Source organism: Chaetodon trifascialis, chromosome 1 (genome assembly GCF_039877785.1).
Source record: "Chaetodon trifascialis isolate fChaTrf1 chromosome 1, fChaTrf1.hap1, whole genome shotgun sequence".
Lineage (NCBI taxonomy): Eukaryota > Metazoa > Chordata > Actinopteri > Chaetodontiformes > Chaetodontidae > Chaetodon > Chaetodon trifascialis.
The window spans coordinates 20,638,652-20,660,321 of record NC_092056.1 but is presented as its reverse complement, the minus strand read 5'-3'; the positions used below and the strand labels follow the sequence as shown (position 1 = coordinate 20,660,321).

Here is a 21,670-nt window from a genome sequence, read left to right as displayed (position 1 = left end):
TAGTACTAGCTCTGTTGTCAGAGTTTTTATTCTTCTCGACGCTGTGATGCCTGTCATTTGTTCCAGCCACACGGCGAGCCTGTCAGTGTTTTCACCCCAACTGCTTCCCTTCAAGCCACTGCCCCTAAGATGTCTGGCCAAATAATTAGATCCCTCATAGGAAAACTGGAAAGGATGTTTTCTAGCCAGAAACCTGGCAGTGTGTAAAGGCATTTTAAAATAAAGGCAATTATTCCACTGCTCTCTCCATAATTTTAACCGAGCTAGACAAACAGCAGGATATTTGGACTTTTCATTACTATTTAATAGCTGCTAAGATTTTCTCCATGGGGCTTCTCGGCCTCTAAAAATGACATCATGTCGATGTGCCTTAGGTCTCGAGAACAAATTGAAATCTTGTGCTCTTTTGAAGCCTTGTGTTGTTTTCATGCCCCTCCGTTTGAGAAATCACTGCACACTGACATCATCTTTAGGAAAGCAGAAAACAGAAAGCAACTCACTCCAGATGAGAAAGGTGACTTAGAAAAATGTCACACTATACTTCAAAATGGGTCTAAATTCGAAAACTGTAGTCATGAGTTTATTACTGCTTGTGTGTTTGTTAGCAATTTAGGTGAAAAGTCATGCGTTGCTCTGTCTTTAGCCAGACCTGCACTTAAGAACTGCTCAAGTCTTTTCTGATTTTCCAGTTTGTCAAATAATTCTTTATAAATTTTACATGTAAAAAGAGAGTAAACTGTTGACTGTAGTATTTACCATTAAGTTTTTTATCCATTCTAGATGGGCGACCACAGTGGGAAGTTGAGGCAAAAATAATCCGTGAGAAATCTCAAGGAGTAAGTAGTTTATTTACCCTTACAGTTATATTGTTGTATATTATATTAGATATTACAACATTTTGTCTGTAATATTTTCAGTTGAATAAACATTTTCATTTTTTTTTACTAATACTTGCATTTTATTCTATGCAAATGTTTTGTCTGCAATAAGGGTGTGTTAATAAAGTGAGATGTTTTCTTGTAGTCATGCATCGTGGTGGAGGTCCCTCCCTACCACAGTAAGACTGTCGGCTCAGCTGTACAGGTGCAGTTTTATGTCTGCAATGGCAAACGGAAAAGGAGCCAATCACAACGTTTCACTTACCTTTCAGGTGAGATTTAGACTTTTAGAATGAATTTTAGACCATCTTTTTTTTTTTTGTACTTCATTTAAAACATTTAAAAAGTGGGAAACAAAACAGGTCAGACGAAGGAGCACAATTATGATAAATCTTGTGCTGTTGCTAGGTGCTTAAGTATTTGAGTAAGTAATTTTCCTGCAACTCACTTTGTAGACATTTACACAAAGAGATTCTTTCAAGCTTTACCGTGCACTCCTTCGGGTGTATTGCTTCCTGCCATAGTTATATCTCCCAAGATAATAACAAGAAGTGTGACTGACAGCAGAGACAGTTGTAACATGCTCTTGGTGTTGCACATGTCTCCACAGGGGCTTCACTAACCCCATTTCTCTCACCAAGGAAGGCATTGCTGTGGTTTAGAGGGGGCTCTTCCACTAACAATAACATTAACACCTGCCAGCTGTTTATTTTGTGCAGCCTACTCAAACTCCCAAGCCATCCTTTTTTCTCCTCTCGTGTACTGTATTTGCATGGGGTTTTATGATGCAAATCCTTTGCTATCCAGGAAACTTTTACCATAGACTTTGAGTTGTGGTTTGATATAATTATTTTAGCAGCAAGGAAAGTCAGGACTCATGATATTTTGATCTGAAAGTTTCCTTCATGTTTTTCATATAAGTCAAATTCCTGCCGAGCTATTTGATATTATCGTTTTTTTTTTCCCCCTTCCTGAAGCCAGTCAAAGTGAAAACACCGTTGGTGGAATATAATGACATGTGAGCATTTTGTGCAACACATCTAAACCCTGAGTTTCACCACAACACTGTGTGTGCTTGTGCGTGTACGCATATGAGCGACCATGCCCCTCCACCCACCCAGCCTTTCTGTTTGCAAGCACGCCCACTCAACACAGATAGTTCCTGTTTTCACCGTTGACACATTAGGGCGGCCAATCAGAGCAGAGTAGAGTAACCCCGCTCTGTCAGTCAAGCTGACACCGCCAGTATCACCACGGACACCGCCTGCTTTATTGTGGCAAGTTTTCTCGTGGGCTGGGCTGCAGAGGCCCTGGCCCAATTTAAGGATGAATTCTGAGAAAATTGTCTGAAAAAAGTAACGTGTTAATAAAGAAAACCAGGGCACAAAATGCCTTTTGGTCTTCCTTTGTATTTTGAGGCAGGCATCAGGACTTTTCAGTTTTAATGTACCACTCAGACTTCAATTATGTTCTTTGTTTAAATATACAGTACATTACTTCTCCTTTCCACTCTGGCTCCCTTTGGCTCCATTTTTAGCCAAACTAAACCACATTTGGCCTTTTCGTGCCCCTTGCCTCACAATCCCAGAGGCAGGATGGGGTGAGTAGAGGGCACGATCAGTGAACTCGTTTGTTCTGTTGGTCTGATCTGGGCTGCGGGGCATTCGGCTCCTTTTCCCACACACCATTTCACATGATGGCACCCGGACTGACAACATATGCTCTCTCTCTGATTCAGAGCTGGATAAAAATAAAACTCACTGTCACAAGGCACCAGATTGGGAAATAGGTTACCGATTGGCATAACAGTGCTGTGAGCTGTCACAGTAAAAGGGAATGGCCCCATTTACTATCAAAATGTCACTTGGTTTAAGTTAGGCTTTTTTCATCTGGATGGGGACCCATTTCACAATCCATACATTTCAGAGACAACGTTCACTGCTTTGAGATTCTTATGACCTGGTTTTACACATTTTACTGAGGCATATTTCAACTTTAAAGCCACAGACTGAGGGAATTAGTTGGGGTTGAAAATCAGGAAAACTTGAAACAACTGCTGTCTTTTTCTAGTGGGTTAAAGTCACTGGATTATTATACCTGAATCAAAAAAAAACAAAAAACAGTGACACTGTCAATTTTGCAATTTAGTGAGCTGACAGAAAGTCTTTTCTTTCTCTTCTTGTAGTATTTGACTGACAAACGTAACTGACAATGTACTTTTCCTCTTTCATCACATCTCTCTTCCTCCGTGTCTCTCTGTGTATACCTCTCTCCCTTTAGTCATGGTGAAACAGGAGCACAGAGACGAGCTGGACCTTCCTGCAGTTCCCCCTATGTCCATGCCCCTGGCACACGCTGCCAGTCTGGTGCGCACCCAGCTGCCTTCTCCTGAGCAGGGCCACCCATCGGACAACCTTCTGTCCAGCTCCCCTCACGGCCTGGCCACGGGCTCTGGACCTGGCCTGCTACCCCTGCAGGCCCCCTGCCCCTCCCTGGGCTCCCCGTCTTTCCAGCACCTGCCTCACCTCCAGAGTCGCAGTTTGCACCACCCCCCTGCAGACTGCCACATGACGTTCCACCCAAGCTCTGCTCCAGCTCCTCATCCTGCTCCTCCCCGGCCCTCCTACCAGGCTATGCAGCACAGCCACAGTCACGGTCATAGCCTGCCCTTCAACGGCCAGTCCAGCCTTCCTCCTCAGGGCTATGAAAGGATGCCCTTTCAGCACAGTCCCAGTGCAGCGTCACACCCAATGGGCATGGGAATGGTGTACTCTTCCTCCCCTTGCTCCTCGCCATCAGCGCCTGTCTCTTCAACCACCAACCCCATTGCTGGGTCTCCCCAGAGCCAGCAACCCCTGCTCGCACCGTCATCCCCACACCTCCACACACTCGGAGGCTATCATTGCTCCCCAAATCCCACCCAGGTGCCCTCTCCCAGTGCCCACTCCCTTGTGGGACAGCACTCCTCCCAACTCCAGAGGGCTATGGGCTACCACCCGGTAAGTCAGAGGTCAGCCTCCTGCCCCACGCCATCCAGTGCCCCTCCTCCACGGATGATCCCCTCTCCGCACTCTGGGCCTTCCTCCCCTCAGCTCCATTCGCTGCCCTACCAGTCCCCCACCTCATCCTCCCCCACCTCTGGTGGCAGTCCTATGGGCCCCCTGCACCAGCAGCATTCAGGACAGCCTTCTCCCCAGGCTACAAGCCCGGTCATGGCCAACCTGTCCCCAGTGGCAGCAGGGCCTCTGGTTCACCCTCTAAGTCCACAGGGGCCCTTCCCCTCGGATGGGGAGAGGCTCAACATCAAACAGGAGCCAGAGGACAGGGAGCCCACATTTCGCTCCATCGGCCTGCAGGATATCACGCTGGATGATGGTAAGAAAGAAATTTATTGATCATGTTTATTTCTGTGACTTCAAAATTGTTTTGCATTTTTCTTCTAAGGGTCAGTGTCCACCTGATGTCTTTAATAAGAAAAGCACTGAATCATTGAGAGCAATAACATCAACCTGGCTTCTCTGATGTGATTGGTCTGCTCATGAAAACTGACAAAGAAAAGCACATCTGCGAAACATTTTTTTAACTTCAAGCTAATGGAGCAGTCATGGAACAAGCAAGGCCATCAGGACTAGACACTTGTTCAGATTCATTTGCAAGCACTCTAAAACTGTTTAAAACAATTTAAAAGAGTAGCTTGCCCTCAGACAAAGACACCCATTGGACACCCATCCTTTCTCCATCTACCTTTCCCTTTATCTGGCACTGTGTGCATAACTAAATGTGCCTCTTTGTTTTTTTTCTGACTCTCATTCTCCAGTTTTCTGTCTATCTGCTCTCATATTCACATTTTACATCTTTCACCCTGTCCTCTCACACGACATATAGCACACCCCTCTGTGATTAATCTAATTTTCAGTCTAAAACAAGGGACTGCTGAGGGATTCAATTTACCCTACAGTATGTCAGGATAAATTTGTATCTGATGATGTAAACCAATACAGAGCACCAGTTGTATTTTGGAGGAGCTGAAAACTTGATGCCTGATTATGGTGATAGCAGTTCATCTGTCATTGCAGTGCACAGTTCTGTACACAGGTTCATTACTGAGGGGTCCTGTGACTTAGTATTGGGTAACATGGACACAATAGGACTGATACCTCTAGTATCATATTTGAGCCTAATTGTAAACTGCTAAGCTTCTGTATCTCTGGCAGCAGTTGGAGAATAATTACACTTTTTTGGCTCCTTGGAACTGGTTAGAGAGAGTTGATTGCATCATTTTGTTCTACTTGCAAAGACAGATGTGTGCCGCTGCAGTAATTACATCCTGTGCATGTTTGTGTGTATGTGAGTGTGTGTGTAGGTGCATTAACAACCCTACTTAGCATGCTCAGGAGAACTTTTTAACTAAACAATTGACTGTGAAGTCGGCGCCTGCATTTAGCAGGTTTTTTTTCTCCTCCATGAACTCTACTTCTTTCCCTAAAATATGTGCGTCCGAACTATTCTAAATCATCCACCTTCTTATCTGCCGTTCAGAACCTCACCTGGTTTTGTTAACCCCAGTGCCACATTCAAATGAGGGTCCTAAAGTTTTGGGGTTAATGAACAGCCTGGTAGGCCGTACCCAGGGAGGTGTCATATTGTGTGCAAGCAAGAGTCAGCCTAATTAACACAGGGCCATTGTCAATAAGTCGTGTGTGAAAGACCAGAGACCACTGAGGTTCTTCAGTGCATAATACATGCACACACACGCTAACACACAACTAAATGTGTAACCCTTGTGAAAAAAAAGCCTTTTGACCAAACTTTCCTGTCTTCTTTCTGTCTTTCCCTTTTACAGGCTCACATGTGGACGAATGTATGCACACTGTTTATTTCACATAAAGCATAAAACAGATGTAGTCTGTCTCTCCCATCACATATACAGAGACAGAGACGCTCTAAAAGTAACTGGCTGCCCTCACACTCTGACAAAAAAAAAAAAAAGTGTGAGAAAAGTTTGTGAGTGACACTGTTCAGCCGGGAATGTAAGCTCTCCCTTTGAGCCTGTAGCTAAAAATAGCTTTCTGTGCCAGCCCAGCTCTGTAGGCCATGTTGTGAAGTAGCGACGTGAAGCTTACACCCAGCTCAGAGTTTTAGGAGGTCGCAGCACACTCTCTTAAGTAGACCATATTCACCCCACTTTGACAGACAAGCAGATCAGGATAGGCACAAAGGCACACACGTAGATACAGAGTAGCCAAAAGGGCAAATAGATTCATATCACATAAAAAATTCCCATGTATATACATACGCATGTACAATTATTGATAATTGAATGATTAAGCATTGTTACATTTTAAGGCAGTGCATATGACCACTGGCTGAGGTTGCATCACCTTTACTCCCTTCAGCTCACCATTTCTCCACCTCGTATTCAATCATCAATCAATGAATCATCATTTTGCATATCCTACCATCAGTATGCATGAGATGCAGTACTACTGCAGTCGCATCACAGGCTTGTGTCAGTGGCATGAGAGGGACTACGAATGTGAATGTGTAGAAAACTGCTCCGGTTAGCAAGCAGATGGCCCCAGTGACGCACACCAGAGCATGCTTGAGATGTGTGTGTGTGTGTGTGTGTGTGTGTGTGTGTGTGAGAGAGAGAGAGAGAGAGAGAGTCTGACTTAGGCTACTTTTGGGGACACATTTCAGGCTCATGACCTGTTAATTGGGGAGGGCTTGTCCACCTGGGGACAAAATCTGTGTCCCAAATTGTAAAAGAGCTGATTTTGGGGAAGTTAAGGTTCGTTTTGTTTAAGGTAAGGGTAAGGGTTAGGTTTAGGCAAGTATTTAAGTAGTGGTAATGGTTTGGATTAGGGTAAGTCTCTAGGAAATGAATATATGTCTAAGCAATGTCCCCAAAGTGACCCAAGTCAATGTGCGTATGTGTGTTAGATGGGACATTGTGTTTGTGTATCTGTTTAATGTTGTGGAGGTGTGAGTGTATTATGTGCGTGTGTGCAATGCAGGAGACACAGGAGGTGAGAAGACAGACTGACAGACAGATGGACAGACAAGGTCAGCATCCAACCCCACTGCAGGGTCGCTCAGCCGAGACATTCAATCTGAAATGTACTTGGCATCTGAGATTGAAGTAAAGTGTGTACTGGATGATTTAATGCTGTTTTTTTTACAGTATATACGGTACCTCTTTCATTGTCCATGTCAACTAAATGCAATAGTGCAGTTACAGTAAAACTGGGATTGATCAAATATAAGAAGAAAAAAAATATATATAATTTAGCTCCTTTTAAATTACAGGAGACCGACAGCAAGGCTTTATGTTTTTTAGATTTTGCAGTGAAAAAATGGACAACAAAACGTTAACAAAGGCAATGAACGGATAATGTACTCAACACAGCAACATGGGACATAACTGAATGTCCCTAAAATGTGTGTATTTCTACTGCTTTGAGGTCTGAATCAAAACAGAACAGAGCAAGGTTGGGTGCTGCCATCATTAAATATTATCAAAGACGGGTTTTTCATGGTCACTGTTTGGTACATGTGGAGTAGAGACTGGCGTGACAGCACCTCAGCAAAAAAAAAAAAAAAACTGAAAGACAAATACAGATTCACTATTCACTTTATTGCTATTACAGGACTTAAGGATAAGCAAGTACAGATGATTGATGGGCTTAGAATATTATCACTGTTTTTATAATAAATTACCATGTATCCACAGTGTGAAAGTCAGCCGGGTTTGCCAAAGCCCTGTAAACTTGTGTGTTTGGTTACTCCATAAACACAGTGGTGGCTTGAAGAATGGGCCCTCCTGTGACGATGATTATAGCTGTCATGGTGACAGAATCTGAAGCCCCTGAGCTGCCGAACTGTGCATTTAACTAATTAATCAGCATGTGACGATCTCTATGTTTACAGAGCACGGATGGGAAGGGATAACGCGTTTGTGTTTGTGTGCATGTGCACAGTTACTCTGGTGTCGGTAGTGTGTGCAGTGTGTGTGTTCACAACAGAAGCCGGTCCTTTGTTGGGCCTGCCTTGCCCAAATGCACAGCTGCCTCAAACTGTGAACACGGCTTTGAGGGTTAATAATAGGCCAAGCCCTGCTGCCTGCACTCCTTGAGAGAGACAGACACAGTAACAACACGAATGAACACACACAGGGAGTGACACACGCTTTCCTGTAGATGTAATCAAATATACAAGGCATCGTCCGTGCAGGGAACACATCTTTTAAATATACCATTTTATTGTTTTGTTTTTTTTTTTCTCTTTAGAGACTGTTGAAGTAGACAGAAAGGTCCAGGAGCTGTTGCTAAAAAAGCTGAGGCGTCACACATGGTGCCCCGCAATTGTTCCTCATATGTTGACATTATGACAGTCAGAATTTTAACAGGCTATATCATTGTTACTCACAGAGTTGCACACAGGCGTTCTGCATTTTTCTAAAAAATGTTGCTGTCCATGAAGGAGCATTTTTATACTAAAGTCCCCCTCCAGTGAAAATCAAGTTTTCAAGCTTGTTAACAAATGGTGTTTCTCATATCCTAGAAGACATATGAACAAACTAAGCAGGCAGCATCATGGCTGAGCATTTCCACCATGGCACTGCAGTAGACCAATGACAGACAAACAGGGATTCAGATAGCCTTGGTTTTGATTTACTTTTCCTGTGTTTTATCCATTGGCTGCATCCATACAAATCTGCAGTGTGCTAGATAACGTTAGCCAACGTTAGCCTGCCAAGTTACATGATGATTCATATCAAATGCCTGACATGATGTTTTATATGGCTTGAGGGTATTGACGAAGAAAGCTACAGCAAACACTCAACAGATTACTCGAAACAGTCTGTTAGATAGCTTTATGTGTTTGATGAGCAGAGTCGAAGCTGCAGGTGAGCGGAGGAGGGGTGGGTGGAGACAGAGGACTGGACAGCTTAGATCCCCTCATACTGTGTAAGGTAAAGGTGTAGAGTAAGCCAGTGTAAGGCACGAAGGGATGTTTTCATGGAAAAAACTGCTGAATATGCAATTTCGATGAACAGGGATGACTTTTGAGGGGGTGTTTAATCAATGTCCGGAGAGAAATGTTAAAGCAGTAATTTTTGGAAACTTTGCTTATCCACTTTGTTGCACAGAATTAGATGAGAAGATCAGTCCCGTTCGTGTCTGTATGTTAAATATGAGGCTACAGCCAGCAGCCAGCCATCTTAATGTAGCATGAAAGAAGAGAACATGGAAATAGCCTCTTTGTCCAAAAGAAACAACATCCACCTACCAGTGCCCACCAGTAAAGGTCACTAATTATCATGCTGTGTCTTGTTTAATCCATACAACAACTCAGGTGTAAAAACATTGCGGTTTTATGGGGGTTATGTGCTGGACGACTGCTTTGCAGGAAGTCTCGTGAAGTCTCTTGCAGTCTGGTGACTGCTCTTGGCAGTACGGCAACAATCTGGCAGGTGACTCCCCGTAAATACCACATCTTGTTTTAGCTTTAGTTTAAATAGCTTTGCTCAAAGACTGCAAGCAAGCGTGATATAACATGTTAATTGGTGTGCTTTAAAGGAGCTAGTAGGTGGATTTTGTTACCTTCATAGAGAGCCAGGCTAGCTGTTTCTCCCCAGACTGTATGCTAAGCTAAGCTAACAGGCTACTGGCTGAAGCCATATGTTTAACAGACAGCTATGAAAGTGGTATTGCTCTTCTCATGTGACTCGGCAAGGCAGCGAACACGTCGGACTATTGCTTTAACATAAAAACAAAGCGCTCTTTGACTTGTCAGCACTGCCAGTCCCACTGAGAACCATCAGCAGCATCCCAGTCCTCTGGTTTTTAAGTCTCCCTCAGTTCACAAAGCCGCTCTCTGCCCACAATCTGATTGTACTGTATTCCTCTTGAATGCTGCAAAATGTCAGGCTGTAAATGAGTAAAACAAATGAGAGGTGAACTGGCCAACATCTAGCAATCCAAAAAGACTTGGATCCTTCTCTCAGGGGTTGGCCAACCAGACCAGGGAGAAAACGCCAGTGAATGTTGGATTTACCTTTGACAGGTGGTGAGAAATATGACTTCCAAATGAAATTAAACATGAAATTAGACCTGGAACTTACCTTTGTTTTTTGGCTATTATCTTGATTCACAGATTTTTCTTTGGAAAGGCCTAAAAAGTTCATAAGAACTTTGTCAAATTTATTTTTTTTGTAACGAAACCCCTGCGTCATTTATTGTCATTTAATAACCACAACATCACCAACAACAACCATCATTCGACAACAAGGCAAAACATTTAGAGTTAAAAGCATCGAATATTGAGCAACCCTGGCTGAGCAGCCCTTTTATGAAACATTAGAATTCATCACACAAGACATTGCATCAGACAAACTATTTTTTCCACAATTATTATCTTTTCATGTCTGTGTACATAGCGAGGAAGAAATGTAAACATCTCTGTAGCTCGTTTAACTGCGGTCACTTGTATGAAACAACCAGAAATAAATATCCATTTTTGTGTGCATGTGTGTGTACGGGACTGGCTTAGAGGCTTCATGCTGCCATTAACCAACCATAACAGAGTAATAACACAGAACTCGTGATTCGATGGCATGAACAAACAACAGTGGGAGGAAAATACGTTCCATCAAATGCTGCTGCTGCTCGTTAAAAACAATGGCAAACATTTGCTGGTCTTTTCCCCCGAAACAAGTGGAAATGGATTTTCTGTGTCATCTTTCCATACAATTAAGGTCTTAGAGTGTGTAATGCAGAGGTCTTGGCAGAGGCTGGAGTCTGGTGTGGAGACGGTGCCAGAGCTGCCTTTTTCTTAAAAAGGAGGGGGGGGGGGAAGCCAGGAAATCCCTCAGTGGAGATGAGAGCAACATATGAAGTCTTTGTTCATGTTTCTGAATACTCACTTATCATATTATCAGGAAAATTAACAGCGCTGTCTTTAATCGGGACTTTGCCAGGATTCTGTTGGCTGCTCCTCTGCTGTTCCCGAGTGTCAGTGTTGATTTGTGCCTGTCAGCCGAGCATCGAGTGCCGATGTTGGACTGGAAAATGAACACTAGTCCCCACATTTCTCATGGTGCAGAAGTGAGGACCTGACAGAACGCGGTGAAGTAGATTTAACTCCCACTAGTAAAAGCTTAGCTGCTGAAATGTGTGTGTGCCAGTGTGCTTAAATAGTTTTTCTGTGCGTTTGGGTGAGTCATCTTTGGATGTTGCTGTTGAGTTGCCGCCATGTCCTGTCAGATACTAGGAAAATGCCATTTCTTTAAACTCCTCTTACACTTTTTTGAAAAGTGAATGATGATGATTACTAAACGTTCCCTCATATCATCATCTCAAATGTGAGGATTTGATGCTTTTCATGTATCTTTAACAACCAAAAACAAGCTATTGGAGGACAAAAGTTTAACAATTATTTTCACCATTTTCTGACATTTCCTTTCTGGTCAGCAGCTCCTGACCAGCACCTGTTGAATGGCAGGAAAAGCTAAAGTGTAATTATGGTTTTGACACCAGAAGCTCATCAGCTTCATGCTCTCTGCTGATAAGTCCCACATCATGTCTTATTATCTATTGTACCGCCAATCTGGGCCTCAGTGGTTTCCTCCCTAAAGCCCGGTCCTGCGGTCATCTGCTGAACAGAGCCGCTACTTTGCATCCCAGATCAAAGGTCTTGTGAATCACTTACCGTCAGATCAAATGGGAAATCTACCTATGATTCACACAAATGAGTGACTTTGAGAAACTGACTTTTAACCGAGCTTCTCCGGTGCACTCTCTGCCCTCACCCACTCACTCTCTCACTTACTCCAAAAGTGAAATGAAAAACAGAAAAGGATCGCAGAGCAGCAGCAGAGCTAAAAGAGTGAAGCAGAGAAAGCTTTGCTGAGGCAGATCTGGAAGATTTCAGACCAAGTTCCATCAACTCACCATCTATTTCCAGTGTGTGTGTGTGTGTGTGTGTGTGTGTGTGTGTGTGTGTGTTTGGTCGCTCAGTGGACTTTTACTTCACCTTTTCTCTCGTACCTGAGGCTTTGTGAAGACGCATGCATGTCATTACAGGGCCCTGCGAGTGGAAACTGTGGGCTTTGATATTCCCTCTTGCAGGCAGACTTAAGTCTTGCCTCTTTCTGTTCCCTGTGCACAAATGTTTTCCATTGTGGCATGTTTTCTTCATTTACTGGACTCAAAAATCAGTCTGTCTTCAAGTTATTTGCTTAAGCTGCTCTGCCAGAGTAATGTTTTTTAAGCCTGGGTCAGGGAACTTTTTTCAATGTGTCACAGAGGGTTATGATAATTACCCATTTTCCATTTTGCCTGTCGATGTGTTTATCATACCGAATGTCCATCTGCCTGTTTCACTTCTGTTTTACATTATGGAAATCTTTTCAGCGTACCTCCTCTGACATTCACTTTAGAACTGGAGACGTGAGATTACCCGATCTCGTTGGCCTCCTGTGAGAATTGAAACTTTCTTTCAGGGATGCTGAAGAACCTTTCATTCAGCAGACAGTATGTAGCTTTGACCATGAATTAGTTTCTAGGATAACTTTATTTTGTGGTTTTATCTTTCTCGTGCACCCTCTGTGTGACATTAACGTGAACCCCTTGTCTTGTTCCGGACTCTTGCTGATGCGTAGCGCCAGCGAACAATAATGCCTAGTTCAACAAATGACTCAAACTAACATATTTCAGAGATCTACGCCTTCCCCCTCTTTCCCTGCAGTTTCTCATAAACACGAAGCTGCTTGGTCCTACAGAATTCAGCCATTCGCAAACAAACTGTGTTTACTGACAGCGAGCGTAAACGACTGAGCCTTTCATACCCAATCATGATGCTATCACCTGTTACCAATGAGCCTGTTTACCTGTATAATGTTCCAAACAGGTGTTTTTGGAGCGTTCCACAACTTTCCCAGTCTTTAGCTGCTGCTGTCCCAACCCAAACATGTTGCTGCAGCAAATTCAGAATAAACAGATGTTCAATGAAGCTGATGAGGTCAGACATTAAATATATTGTCTTTGTACTGTTTTCAGTTGAGTGTATGTCAGAAAGGAGGTCAGATTGATAGAGGGCTGCAGGGTGAATGGGTAAAAGCTGCCTAAACTCAACAATTTGCCATAGAGATGATGGAGAGGAGAGGCCTCAGACTTCCCTTGCTTTGTGATTTTAATCTGTTATTTTTTGAATTCCCACCTCCTCCCAGTGCTGCATGCTCAGAGCATTAAAATCCACCAGCATGCAGGGGAGGCATCCGTCTGATGGATGCCTACCTGAGAGCAGTAGTATTAGTAGTAGTAGCAGTGGTCTGAGTGTAGATGTATATTTTGACTAGGGAGCCCCCCTCCCAGTCATCTGCAGAGGATCTCCCTCTGGCTGAGCCATTTAGAGCCACTGTTACGATGGCTGGCAGCGCTGAATCACCGCATTTCTGTTGCACTGTCATGAGCAATACCAGTAAATCTGAGAAGACACCATCAGCATATGAAACTCATCATACGCTCAGCTCGACTCAAAACTTTCTTTCACTTCTGGAGTATTGATGTGTGGAGCTCAATCTTTGAGTGAATGATTGTATCTGAAGCATAGATTATCGCTCATTATTGTGGGAAAATTCAGCTTTGGTTTTCTGTAAAAGGCTTTCTCTCTGGTTTTCAGCTTTTTTTTATGGGGATTTCGTGTTTTTTATTCAATAGTGATTCCTCTCTCAGTCAGTTGTTGGCATCAATAAGAGGGAAAACAACAAAGAATAAGGTGCAGTTTCCTCCTTTCCGTTGACTGTTTTGAGACTGAGATGGAAATTCACTTCCAAAATAAGTTCAGTCTTCTTGCAAATCAACTTGTCCAAATTTACATGGTGTGCAGCTGTAATATCGAGAGTGAAGCCGAACGAAAATGTTCAGACACATTGTGTGGGGAAACCTCTTCCGGCACCTTTTTTATGAGAAAACCGTGTGAATCAAATTGAGAGGAATTAGACTTCATTGAGTCATGGGTTTTCAGATTGTTTCACACTTATTGCCCTGTGTGTCTCTGTGTATGAGATGATAGGTCGATGTTTGCCTCTGTAAAAATCTAATCAGTTCAGCGGAAAGTGATATGTTTTTGCAAACACCCACCTGATGTCGGTCTTTCGTACTTCGTAGCTTCGTATTCCTGCGGTGTTAGAGCAGATTCGCTGCCAGTCGACAGAGCTGCAGTTTATCACATAACATTTCAGCTGTGCAGGAGGCTGTGACGGGCCTGTAAGCACGGTTCTGTGATTGACCCAGGAATTTAATTTCAATTAGAGCCTTATATAGACCACGTTTGACCAAATGTAGACTCACATGTGGTGTTTTTTTTATATATTTGTTCTGTATTAGATGTATTATGAGTGAAGTCTAAATAATTTTATGAACTCGGTGTGGAGCTTGGACAAAAGAAGGAGTTACTAGCTCTTTCACGTCATTGATACCGCTGCTGTGATGGTCCTTGAACAGCTCTAAGATGCAGTTTATTTCGAGCACAGTTGCACCGCTAGTATTTTGAAAGGTCATGGCCTTCAAAGGAGACTGAGAGATCACCCACGGAATTGTGTGACAAAATCAATAAGCTGGCCAACTTGTTGTATATTAGACCTCGGTGTTAGATACACAAAGGTAAATGTTTCCTTTGATAGTCTCGGTGTCGTCTCAGAAGTGCGTGGTGGTGCTGTGTGTGTGACTGCGTGTGAACATGGTTGACATTGGAAAGGAAGAGCCTCCCACGCGAACAGGATGATGCGAGTGATGGTGGCCAGACACAAAAGCAAGCAGCAGAAAACACAAATAAAACAACAGAATGTAGACAAAATGAAAACTGTTGGTCCCGTGACAAACACGGTGAAACAACTGTTCAGTTAATACACGAGAAGAGCGGCCTGCAGCTCGAGGAGGAGATGGTGAACTTGTGAAACAGAAGGAAAGGCCACAGCTCTGACGATTATTATGTTTGACAAAGTTGTTGAAGGCTGTGCTGCTTAATGAATACGTTTGTTGTATTTCACAGCGTTCGTTTCACTCGGTGTGTCATCAGATTTAAATATTTCAACACTCGGCTGGGTTCATTTGCTCATCGCTGACTGAGTCACCCCGTCCTGCCTTTTTTTTTTTTCTTTACGTTGAGTTACTGTAATACATGTGTTCAATATGGCCTGGGGAATGTGAGATCTTACAGTCCATGTGCACAACGAGTGGAGAGAAATAGGCGGAGAGGAGCAGAGCTGTATTTTGACATGTCATGTACAAACAGGTCTGCTTGTAAATCAACCCAGTGTCAAACTGGGCTAGAGGTCTCTTCTGCACCCTCCCAAACCAGTTTGCCCAGCCTGATTTTTGCGCTTTGTGTTCCTGACCTGTCAACATCACCTCTAAAATGCTTTAAAAAAAAAATTCCTTAAAGAAGTAGCGGGATGAAAATTGAACGCACATGCATGTATGGAAGAAAAAAAAGACGAGCACATCACATTTTCCACAAGTTCCAATCAAATGAAAGTCTCTGTCCTCGTGTCTTCCTCACCACGTCAAAGTTTCTGAAGTTGATTGACTTCACGGCTGCACTTTTTACAGCTGCGTCTCTTGTGGTCCCAGTGTGAATGGAGGCAGCAGATGTGAAACAATCACACAGGCTGCTTGAAAAACAGGCAGCAGCACAGCGAAAAACAGTTATCTGTTATTTATTTCAGATCAGGCTCTTAATGTGTCGATGGAGTGGGTGACCTCGCTGCGCCTGAGTGCCACTCCGGGCTCGACAACATGTTTTTCACAGTGGGTTGGTTTTACGCGGCCCTTACAAACCCCATGAACAGGCCTGAGGAAATGTACCGAGCCACCATTAAAGCGCTAATGAAGTAACGGACAGCCGTACAGGATGGCGTTTAGGAGTCAATGTGCTGTAGTAGCACTTGTTGCACTCAAAGGTCAGAAGTGGCTCATTTAGTTTATGGAATAGTTTCTCTCATTTGTTGTCAGAAGTAATTATATCTCATGTGACTATGTGAACTAGGTGTTTGCCAGTTTGTCTGAGTTTTTCTCACTTTGGGCTCAGCAGCGTTCAGGCTGGTTAGGAACTGGTTGTGGAACGAGGCTGCCCTCTGCTGGCCAGAATGCTGTACTTCCGCTGCCTGTCCAGGCTTCTGACTGTTTGTTCTGATAAAAGATGTGAAGCTTCTAGGCCTCAAACTCCACATGCGCAGTGACATCTGTTGCTTTCCAAACAGTGTATACACTCAGATGTAGTGTAGCATTGAAGTGATAGCAGAGAGTGATTTTCATTGAGATATGACTTTCATTAACTTAATATCTCCATGATGTTTTTATAGTGGACATCACCTTATTTCTCAGTTATTCTCTTCTGTTATTATCCCACCAACATGTGCATTACTTGTGTGTATCCTTCAGCTCTAACGCTGTCACATGTGCAGTGTTATTTGAAGCTTTGGATGTCATCGCTCACATGGTATTTTTCATTTGATACAACAAGAGTGAGACAAGCTTCGGCGCTTCAGCATCATACTCCCATCACAGATTTCCAGGCTAAATGATATGAGATGTGCTGCCTCAAGGCGCATTTAAGTAAAGGATAAATGGATTAAGTAATAATACGTGTTTTTTTGTTTGTTTCTTACCTTCACAGTGAATGAAATCATCGGCAGAGACATGTCCCAGTCCCCCAGCACTCATGGTCCTCCATCAGCACACAACCAGTCATAGCTCAGCCCACGCTCATCTCCTCCAGCTCTGAATCCTGCAACACCCACAGCTCCACACTGACCCTGGAACCTGGTCCAGCTGCTGGTCCTGGGACAAGAGGGCAGGAAGAAAAAAGAGATTGGAGATTCTGTTAAAGCCTCATGGACCTGCCAGACCACCAGTCTGACTAGAAGACCCTCTCATCTGTCTCCTCTTATTGCATTTGAAACTGTACTATTTCTCTCGGTTAGAGATGTAGACGCAGCCTGCAGGAATATGTAGACATGCGGCTGAGATGGTTGGAGAATAATGAGGACTAATGAGATTGTGGAGATGCGAGCCGTCCCTCTTCATTAGGCCCAACCTTTCAAAGCACAGCTGTCTTCCTGACCAATCAGCTCTCTGTGAGTTTGGAGTACTGTCTTTTTCAAATAACTTTCTGTAGTGGAGACAATACAACGGCGTGTGTTGTCGTCCCTCTTCTCACCAGCATTGACCTTCGTGAATGAAGACGTCTTGAGAGACAAAAGAATAAGAGAGACTCAGGAGTGCACCGTGCTGTCACGGGAAGCCAGAGCTGGGATAGACGCCAGGATACCAAAACTCCCAGCATGCTCCAAAACATTGTAGGTTTGCCTGAGCGAGCGCGATGTGGCAAAACTAATCACACGTGCAAGTTGGAAATTGTTCTAAAAATGTGTGTCATTTGCTGTAAAATTGGATTTCCAAATTCAAATCAAATCAACCTAGCTGTTCAAAATTTCAACTATGAGTAGAAATCTTTCAGAAACATTCAGAATATCTGGCTGAACTTTCCAGTCCGGTCGCAGTTTTCCGCTCGTGGCTTCATGATGACGACACTGTCCAGTCCTTGTTTTTCTCCCTTTTAAATGATAAAACCATTCAGGTCTGGAGTGCAAGGGCCTGGCAGGGAGGACGAGCTCCTCTGGCGCTGGTCTGGGATCTGCAACCTGCAACATTCCACAACATTTAGTAACCTTGCAGCCGTGTAGATATCTGTACATGAACCCCCTGTTTCTCCTGTTTCATCTTTACGTCCTCTCTCTCCTGTGTTTCCTTATTTTCTTCAAGTTGAACAAATGCCTTATTAACACTTAGCAGCTTTGAATGGTAGCAAAAGCTTTTTTTTTGTCGTTTTGCACAGCTGGCTTTGAGTTTGTCTATAATATTTTTTCAGAAGCAGATGTGTGACTTGGGTCATGTGGACATGATTTGATGAATCGTGAAGAAGCGATGGTGTCAGTTCACCCTCCGGATCATTTTCATTCAACGAAATATGAAGATGCCCGTTATTTCCATGTTACAGAGAAGTATTTTCGTGAAGCCTCAGAGACAGAGAGGTCTGTCTCTGAGGTCTGTCTGGCTCTGAAAATTTCTTTTCATGCAATAATTCCCCAGATCTCCCAGGGGCCCTGCGTGCCTTCTAATTCCTAACAACCACAGTACCTGTGACGGTATGACGGCCTAGGCGACACGTTAATGGGAAAAACAAAAAGTTTTGAAAATATTTTATACTTAAAGATGTCTGTACATGATGTATTGTTCCCCCTTCAGTAATGAACAAGGTAAAATCCCAACAGAACAACATCTGGATGAAATGAAATGGGGTTTTCAACATCCCCTGTTTGCAACAATCAGTATGTGCTGTTCACAATCAAAGACTTGTCCTTACTGTCCCCAGAATGGTGTCTATTCTCACTATGATGTATTCATTAATATTTCCTACGCTGACAGACGTGCAGTGCCTGCACAGCGGCAATAACTCAGTCTGGTTTTCAGGCAGGTTTCTAGTCCGTTACGATGGGGGTGTGAACAGACAGATTCTGGTGTGAAGATTCCCTTTGGCTTTTTTGCCTTAAGCTTGACAATAATGCTCCCTGATGTGAGAGCTGAGGAGTGTTGCTTACGACGGTTTGAAGACAGTTTCCAGGTGAAAATGATTCTGCTATGCATTAAAATTCTGCCTAATGCCTTTAAAAATGAGGGGGAAAAAGACAAAAAAAGACCTTGATGCCTATAGAAATAGAGTGTAGACTTATTGTAGATGCTTGATCGATTCTGTTAGCATCCTGGAGTTGTCCATCAGCCAATCTGCCTTGTCAAGGACGCAGTGCAAGCATCTTAATAGGATCAGTGTGTGAGTGAGCGTGTGTGTTTGTGTGTGTGTATGGATGGATGGTTGGTGTTTGTACCAAATATGCTGTACAGAAGACAGGAATTTTTAGAGTCCTATTTTCAACAACAGAAGCACACACATATTTAGGCTATGCAAACTATAACAGCAGCAAATGTGAGATACGACATTAAATATGAAAAATGAGATTATAAACTATTTGTAATAACGTTGCTTATGAACTTCAGAGCGGAAAGAAAAAAAACATTCAGATAGTGAGAGTATCATGTCACTATGTAAACTATTAGGATGCCTTAACTCTTGTTTGAAAACCAGTTTGTCAGTGTGTCTGTATGCTGTTCTGGGTTGATTTTCATTTTTCATGACTAAGACATAAGTCAGTAATGATTATTATTATTATTATTATTATTTGTTTGTTTTCGGGGGGGCACAGGGTGGACATTGAGGTGTTTGGTGGGAGAAGGGGGATGGCTTTTTTGCATAAGAAGCTGGTTGTGCAGCTTGAAAGACTTGAGTCAACAAAAAATGAAACAAAACCAGCATTGACAGTAATCTCTGGCTGCCGTCCTCTTCTGTCACAACCAAAGACCGAACAATATGTTCCCATTTTACATTATGTAAGGTTAAGCAACAGAGACTGTACAACTCTATTTTTGATACTTTGAAATGGATGTCATTCCTAAAAGGTTGGGGACATGTATGAGTGTTGAATATATATATATATATATATATATATATATATATATATATATATATATATATATATATATATATATATATATATATATATATATATATATATATATATATATATATATATATATGCATACACACATACATACACGTATACATGTATATATATGTACATGTATACGTGTATATATATATACGTTTTGTAAAATAATTAAAGGGAAATACAGGTTTAGCTGATGCTGATGTTTACCGAGCCTTGTATTGTCATTTCTTGTATATTTTGTATGTTAAAATTTTTTGTAATTTTCAAGACTGCAGTGCTTTTTGAAATTATTCAAAGGGAATACCTTGCATCATACTGTAGGCTCTAAAGTAGTGTATATCAATAAAACAGAAAACTCAGCTTTGTGACACTTTTTTTTCTCCCCATGCTTGTGATACAAAAATGGCCTTTTCTTTCCCAACTCTGTCCCGTCCGCTCAACCGTTCTTCCAACACCATCACGCCAACATCTGTTCACAACTCAGCACACTATGGGTATTTTACTCAAAGGTTACCTTCGACAAACATAACAAAGACAATATGGTGTGAACACAGCTGCACATATCACGGTCTTTTTGCCTGCCTGTAGAGGGTACTGGTTTGGTGCCACTCTGTGTCCATGAAAAGCAAATTTGGCTTTTATGAAATGGATAAATTGTTCTGCTGGGGGACTTCAATGCTCACGTGGGCAGCAACAGTGACACCTGGAGGGGTGTGATTGGGAGGAACGGCCTCCCCGATCTGAACCCGAGTGGTGTTCTGTTATTGGATTTCTGTGCTAGTCACAGTTTGTCCATAACGAACACCATGTTCAAGAATAAGGGTGTCCATCAGTGCACGTGGCACCAGGACACCCTAGGCCGGAGGTCAATGATCGACTTTGTAGTCGTGTCATCTGACCTTCGGCGGTATGTCTTGGACACTCGGGTAAAGAGAGGGGCTGAGCTGTCAACTGATCACCACCTGGTGGCGAGTTGGATTCGCTGGCAGGGGAAGAAGCGGGACAGACTTGGCAGACCCAAACGTACCGTGAGGGTCTGTTGGGAACGTCTGGCAGAACCCACTGTCAGGGAAGTTTTCAACTTTCACCTCCGGGAGAGCTTCAACCAGATCCCGAGGGAGGTTGGAGACATTGAGTCCGAATGGACCATGTTCTCCGCTTCCATTGTTGATGCAGCCGTCCGTAGCTGTGGCCGTAAAGTCGGCGGTGCCTCTCGTGGCGGCAACCCCCGAACCCGGTGGTGGACACCGGAAGTAAGGGATGCCGTCAAGCTGAAGAGGGAGTCCTATCGGGCCTGGTTGGCTCACAGGACTCCTGAGGCAGCTGATGGGTACAGGCAGGCCAAGCATGCGGCAGCTCGGGCGGTTGTAGAAGCAAAAACTCGGGTCTGGGAGGAGTTCGGGGAGGCCATGGAGGAGGACTACCGGTTGGCCTCGAGGAAATGCTGGCAAACCATTCGTCTCTGCTTTTCGCGGATGATGTTGTCTTGTTGGCTACCTCGAGCCAGGACCTTCAGCATGCGCTGGGGCGGTTCGCAGCCGAGTGTGAAGCAGCTGGGATGAGAGTCAGCACCTCCAAGTCCGAGGCCATGGTTCTCGACCGGAAAAAGGTGGCTTGCTCCCTTCAGGTTGGGGGAGAGTTCCTGCCTCAAGTGGAGGAGTTCAAGTATCTTGGGATCCTGTTCACGAGTGAGGGAAGGATGGAACGTGAGATTGACAGGCGGATTGGTGCAGCGGCTGCAGTAATGCGGTCGCTGTACCTGTCTGTCGTGGTGAAGAAGGAGCTGAGCCGAAAGGCGAAGCTCTCGATTTACCGGTCAATCTACGTTCCTACCCTCACCTATGGTCATGAACTTTGGGTCATGACCGAAAGAACGAGGTCCCGGATACAAGCAGCTGAAATGAGTTTCCTCCGCAGGGTGGCGGGGCGCTCCCTTAGAGATAGGGTGAGGAGCTCTGTCACCCAGGAGGAGCTCAGAGTAGAGTCGCTGCTCCTCCGCATCGAGAGGAGTCAGCTGAGGTGGCTCGGGAATCTCTATCGGATGCCCCCTGGACGCCTCCCTAGGGAGGTGTTCCAGGCATGTCCCACCGGGAGGAGGCCCCGGGGAAGACCCAGGACACGCTGGGGTGACTATGTCACTCGGCTGGCCTGGGAACGCCTCGGG

The 21,670-nt window shown here is 43.8% G+C and overlaps 1 protein-coding gene across 1 annotated transcript in view; it reads left to right on the top strand.

Annotated features, from left to right (window-relative positions):
• Nucleotides 1-18,780, top strand: part of nfatc3a (nuclear factor of activated T cells 3a) — a 63,507-nt gene extending 44,727 nt beyond the window's left edge. The window contains exons 7-10 of the mRNA XM_070975161.1: nucleotides 781-836; nucleotides 1,024-1,150; nucleotides 3,159-4,253; nucleotides 16,560-18,780. Coding sequence (XP_070831262.1) covers nucleotides 781-836; nucleotides 1,024-1,150; nucleotides 3,159-4,253; nucleotides 16,560-16,636 — 1,355 coding nt within the window. The 3' untranslated portion in view covers nucleotides 16,637-18,780. The remainder of the gene's footprint in view (nucleotides 1-780; nucleotides 837-1,023; nucleotides 1,151-3,158; nucleotides 4,254-16,559) is intronic.
• The last annotated feature ends 2,890 nt before the right edge of the window (nucleotides 18,781-21,670 follow it).